This window comes from Doryrhamphus excisus, linkage group LG4, assembly GCF_037039965.1.
Source record: "Doryrhamphus excisus strain RoL-2023G ecotype Guam linkage group LG4, RoL_Dexc_Guam_v1.1, whole genome shotgun sequence".
Taxonomy (NCBI): Eukaryota; Metazoa; Chordata; class Actinopteri; order Syngnathiformes; family Syngnathidae; genus Doryrhamphus; species Doryrhamphus excisus.
This window is the reverse complement of record NC_136360.1, coordinates 3,032,690-3,039,045: the sequence shown is the minus strand read 5'-3', so window position 1 is coordinate 3,039,045 and position 6,356 is coordinate 3,032,690. Positions and strand designations below refer to the sequence as shown.

General features: G+C 39.8%; 1 protein-coding gene across 7 annotated transcripts in view; it reads left to right on the top strand.

The window, feature by feature from the left end:
* Nucleotides 1–5,642: 5,642 nt before the first annotated feature.
* Nucleotides 5,643–6,356, top strand: part of lrp8 (low density lipoprotein receptor-related protein 8, apolipoprotein e receptor) — a 131,430-nt gene continuing 130,716 nt past the window's right edge. For 6 of the 7 annotated variants that reach the window (XM_078789983.1, XM_078789982.1, XM_078789980.1 and 3 more), the window contains exon 1: nucleotides 5,764–6,015. In XM_078789983.1, coding sequence (XP_078646109.1) covers nucleotides 5,949–6,015 — 67 coding nt within the window. In that variant the 5' untranslated portion in view covers nucleotides 5,764–5,948. Of the gene's footprint in view, nucleotides 5,675–5,763; nucleotides 6,016–6,356 lie in introns of those variants that run through there. The other variant, XM_058072220.2, reaches the window with a different exon arrangement.

The window sequence follows — 6,356 nt, the reverse complement described above, 5'->3', positions numbered from 1 at the left end:
TGTCCTGCAGCCAAGATGAATGCAATACACAGGGATGAACGATGAACACAATTTCAGCACTGACCTCAAAGGATAAAATCAGAAACAGTTGAATGTGGAAATCGGGTGACAGTTTGCTACTGAATTCTTGCTGCTCTGTGAAATCTTACTTTGTATCGGTGATAAGATTATCAGCTATTTCCGATTATCATCATTACTGTCCATATCCATGGAAAGGATGAAAGGATAGGATGACTGATGATAGCGAAGAATCATGGACCGCGGTCACGACGACTACATAAGGAGTCATGATGATTATGGCTGTCTTGTACTGTCAGTACTGCAAATTAGTCACTTACTTACATGCAATAGATTTGTAAATGAATTATATGGTTTGATACTATATACAACATCACATCAAAGAAAGTTACTTTTGGGTAGCAGATGTGCTCCAAATACTGATACCCATGAGTCAACATGATGGAGTCACATGATCTGGAATACGGAGATATGAGCGGAGACAGGAGCCAACTTAGAAACAATTCCAAGTTTCTTCCATCAGTTATTAATATTAGAATAGTGACTGACTGGCTCTTGTTTAAATCCTACTATCTGAAATAGATGGAAGTATTTGAAGAGCTTATTCCCAAAAATGGTTATATCCACATTGGGAGATACTCTAGTAAGTTATTTGAGGTTTTTCGCAGGACCACTTTGCTTTTTTTGGACACCTCGAGAACCGCTCACATATCCATCCATACATTTTCTATGCCGCTTATACTCACTAGGGTCGTGCTGGAGCCTATCACAGCTAACTTTGGGCGAGAGGCGGAGTACACCCTGGACTGGTCGCCAGCCAATCGCAGGGCACATATAGACAAACAACCATTCACACTAAAAACTTCGACTATCTGTAAAGAGGAGTGAACTAAAATATGTAAGCCTGGTGGCCAACAACAAGCAACCTCTGACCTTTATGCTTGCCAACAGTTCTTTTTTTTTTTTTTTTGCAACACTAATCCATGTTTTTCTTGCGCAGACATGTTTTTATGATGATTGTTTCCTCCAAGAGACTTCCGTTCAGCATTTGGCAGCTGTCTACTGAGTCTGGACAGCAAACTTGCTCTTCTGCTCTAGTTCACGATACATTTTAAAGCTCATTGCTACTGCAGGGCAACACTGAAGGTACACCACAAATGGTGTACTCCTCTGGGCTTGATGGATGAGAGATGACACAGTATACATGTGTGGTACTTACATGAATCATATTGTGAACAACTCAAAACCGAGAGGATGTAGGCCAATACCAGCTGTGCACATATTGTTTCTGGTTCATACCACTGAATAAACAATCATCATTGGACTGAAATACTGTCATTTACTGAGCATTTATTTTGGATCATTATATCGGAGTATTTCCCCACAGTCCTATTTTCTATTTCCACACCAATAATCCCCATCCCAACACTACACACATCTAATATGATGCATTGCAAGGTTTCCATTATAAAGTATACCTTTTAAAAGATAATAATGCTAACACATTTTCCCTTTTTTCCACTTTTCTGACCTATAAATAATGTATTCTTGTGTTAAACGATGCTAAAGTTTCAGATAATGAGGTTTGCTCATTTGGAAGTGAGACCAAAAAGAAGTTTCGGATGGCTCAAAACGCTTGGTTTCAAAAGGCGTGGTAAAATTTGCCCTTTGTGATGTCACAGAGGGGCGGTTCATAGTTGGGAAACACTTTAGGCATGTGACCAATCACAGCGGAGTGGGCATGCCCAGAGGAGGGCCGTGGGTGGACTGTTTTGTCACAAATCAAAGGCAATACAGCTGGAATAGGTGCAGATTCTGTGAAGTTTTCTGTGCGGGTTATTGTGTGTAGCTGCTCTATAGGGGACCACAACTCAAAACAAAGGGTCGAAAAATGATGTCAATTGATGAAGGAATACTCACATGAGATATGCCATTCAACACGCTGGTCATTCAATTTTGTATGAAAGAAGTTCTGTTGTCTTTTGATGCATACAGTTTTTACTCCGATCCTACTTTATATATCTGAGTCCCTTCTGCAGGTATCTTGGCAGATATGAATGTTTATTTGTTTAATGTTACCTCCAAATAGAAGTCTCGATGGATTGTTTTTCATTCAAAGAAACTGCTCAAGTGTGAGCAATCTGATTAGGTAGACATGACCTGAAAACGTAACTAAGACAAAGAAATGCCTTCAACTTGAGGTCGTTGGACTGAAAAGACGATCACGTTATGTGGGGCAATTGTCCATGAAAGTGGATGTTAAGTAATAGATGCAGTTTAATACACCCTAAGAGGAAGTATCTACATTAAACATGGTCACATACTGTATGTGTGTACATACTTCTTGGAAGTACATATGAGTTTATTCAAGCATTCAGTCTTTTTTATTTGCAGCAGAGTGCATACTGTATATACTGTATATCTCCATTTGCAGGTTTACAGCAAGGCCTGGTTTTTTTTGTATGTATTTTTACTCAGAATTGTAATTTTTTCTACTGTGACTAAAGCCTCAGGTTCCTGCAGACTTTGGATATGGTGAGTTACTTTTTGTGCCTAAAATAGATTTCTTTACTGCAAACGGGTTGAACCAAATCATCCTCCCATGTTGTTGTCTCTGTCAGTAAAAAGAAACTAAGGAAAATGTTGTACCTCAACTTAACATGAGTCACTTTTCAGTAAAATGCTGGTCTGTCGGGTTTCAAATACGGCACCATATTACAGGTACACACACAGCGAGTGACAAGTGATTGGTTTTCAGCATGCTTTATCGTTCTCTACAGACTGTCAGCAAGTAGAACTGGGGTGGATTTACCTCTGAGTTGCAGCCTGATATTGAAGTGCAGTCAATAATAAAATAAAAACATTACGTTAGTTTGACGGCGATTATGCATTGGAGACCCTGAACCAGAGTATTTTGCAGCCAATAGCTTCCATTGGCTCCAACATAGCGCACACACGTCTCTTTTCCTTTCTGTACTCTTTAACAAATACAGTGGAACCTAGTTTAGTATCCGTCTTGGTTAGCATATTTTTGGTTAACGTACAAAACCTTTGATCTTGTTGTGTTGTTATACACCACCTGAGTGCAACTGTGTTCTTAATGTATTTTTATCATGAAACGACCTTCCTTGTTAGCATCCTATTTGCAAGCTAAACATAATGGCAATCACTAATAATTACTCACTAGGGATAAGTGAGTACACCACTATCTGTATCTGTTCACACATCTAAATTATCCGTATCTGTATCTGTACTTGGTGTGGGCGGGGCATAAACCAGAAGTGGGTGTCGTTTAAACAGAATGTGTGGGTCTTACATCTGTACATTATTTTATGTCTAAAATTGACATGGATTGATGAGAGGTTGTTATATTTATTATTAATCCGCTATATGTTTACTGTGTATGTGTGTAAGTGATCTGTAAGACTTATTTAATGATTTTTTTTAATGATCTGTGTGAAGCTGTAGATTCATGCAAAGATGGCAGCCTTGTTCACTATATTTTTCTCAAAAAACACAGCGTTTGTGACTTTATCTCTTTAGAATTAGAAGAGAGGGGACGAAAAAAAAAACAGCTCTCTTGTTCGCTTATGAAACAATTACAAGATGCATACTGTAACAAATTGAGTGTAATATTTGACCATAGCCATACAGGCAGAGTGTTTGAGGCTGCTACTGTGCAGGTGTACCTAATGTTGTGGCCAGTAAATCGGTTAATGTTAGCACTGTACTGCCAACTGAAAGTAAAAGTAAAGTAAAAAAGTAAAGTAAAAAATAGCGCTCATGCTACCGCCTATTGCATAAGTGATTGACGTCACACAGGCTTGCATACAAGATTACTAAGTAACTTTAGATACAAACTGAAATAGAGGCGAGCTTAAAAAAGCCTAATAAAGTGAAGGCAGAGTGACCTACGCAACACGAGACGCCGCTGAGCCCCCCCGCTTTGCAGAGTGTGTCTCGTGAGAGGCGGTCCCCGTGTGTGACTGGCCAATCACAGAGCGTGACGAGTGAATACATAATGAGCATTTTCTTTGGTGTCACCAATACTGCTGGGCGTTCCTACAGTGGAAGCTACTTGTGAGCTGCACATAGTGTATTCTTCCACCGCATGTTACAATTCTTCAATGCGTCTTTTGTTTATGGACCAAAATTACATTTTTATGTAATGTATGGGAGCCTTCATAACCACACTCCAACATCTGTACATGATACATATAACTCATATTATCATTTTCTACCGCTTATCCTCACGAGGGTCAAACAACCATTCACACTCACATTCATACTTATGAACAATTTGGAGTTGCAAATTAACCTAGCATGTTTTTGGAATGTGGGAGGAAACCGGAGTACCCGGAGAAAACCCATGCATGCACGGGGAGAGATTCATTATCAGTGCTGAGAAAAACAAATTCTAATTACACCACCCGGAAGCGGATAGTACCTTTTACACCAGAGGTAGGGAACCTATGGCTCGGGAGCCAGGTAGGGCTCTTTTGATGACTGTATCTGGCTCTCAAGCATTTCTTACCACAATGAAAATGTATTTTTGCTAACATTTTAAAGTAAACCATCACAGAAATTAAAAATAATATTCAAAATCAACAACTTTCTTATGCATTTTAATTTGTCCATCTATATTCTGCTGCAATACGACCAACCATATCTATCTTTCCTGATGATATTTTCCAGGTCAAACACCAAAACTTGATTATTACTGGGTAATGCTGTAGTCTACCTCGGTCATTAAGATGTCAAAAAACATGTAAATGTAAACTTTCCTCCTTTAGTCAAATAGCTAAAGCTGCAGAACCAAGCCTTCTGACGAAGATGGCCAAAAGAATGAAATACGTCTACGGAGTACGGTGCAAAACTATGCAGCAGCAGAAGTATTAATGGCAACAAGTATTTGATTTATTATTAGACACTGCGCTGCTCATGAAAGTGTGCTGGCCACACCCCATTGGCGTGGGGTAGTGTGCCTGGTCTACGTAATTAGAGCCCATTATATCTAAAACTGTTGGTCTTACATAAAAATGCACACATTTTATTGTATTCAATGTTTAAAAAAATGTATATGGCTATCACAGATACACATTTTAAAATATCTAGCCTTCATGGCTCTCTTTGCCAAAAAGGTTCCCGACCCCTGTTTTACACCCTCATTTAAATATTTTCTGGACTACAGTAATACATTTGTTCCTTCATTATGGTAAGTACCATTAAACCACTATGTGTGCCACAAAACGTGCAAAACATGACACCAATGTCCTCCATTAACACCAAATGTCACCTCCTGTCTGATTTGTTTTGTACAATCCCCTTCAGGGTGGTGTCATTGTAATTTGATTAACTTTCTGTAAGTGTTTAGCACCTGAGAAGGTAATACTATCTCCTGGCAGCTGATTGGTCCAAACTTTATCACTTCCTGTAACGCTGGGATTCAGTACATCCCCCTTTGTGTGTCATTGCCGCTGTGAATGCAAATGTCAAAGAAAGAAGCAGGAATGGAATGGAATGTAATGTCCCACACCAATTCTTACTCTTGCTCATTAATGCGGCAGCATGTTTGAGCAGGTCCTATGCGGAAGTTCAATACCAAGATAATGACTATGATTATTAAAATATCACAGTGACTCAGCATAGCATTCAGGTAAGCGTACACTCCCAAGTTGTTTTTTTTTTTTTTTTTAATAAACTACAACTGAATTAACCGCACACCACCTTCTTCTATCCCGCCCATAAACGTCACTGATTCAAACTGCAGCCGAGGCAGCGGCAGAGAAAGGAGGCAGCCGAGTGGATCGCACACATTACACGGACTCAAGCTAAGAGCGCTTTAACACTACACTGAGCGACAGCTTGGGGGGGACTCCTCGTTGGGCTTTCTATTGTATGAACACAAACGGAGGATTTTTTAAAAAAAAATGTGGACAGAAGTCGGCAAGCTCGTCCTGTTTCATTTACTGCTTATGGAGCTCCATTGCGCGAAAGGTAAGACACTTTAATGGGAGCATAGGGTTGTACTGATTGTGTGTACATTGCGCACCACAGGAGAAGATTTTGCTAACACTTTAGTCATCACATAAATAAAACTGACCCCCTCATGGATGATCACCTTTGTCCCGTTGGTAGCGACAGGAGGTGACAGACGCACACTGCACACGCAACACAACACGTGTTTAACATGCGGTATGCTGGGGTTGTGTGTCATTGTGGGCTGCAATGGGTTTCTTTTTTGGAATTGGATAAATAAGTCTTCAACACCAGTGACTGTCAGCCACTGTGGCACCAAAGTAGCCCACTGACACATGAAACAAAACATATCAATTCAG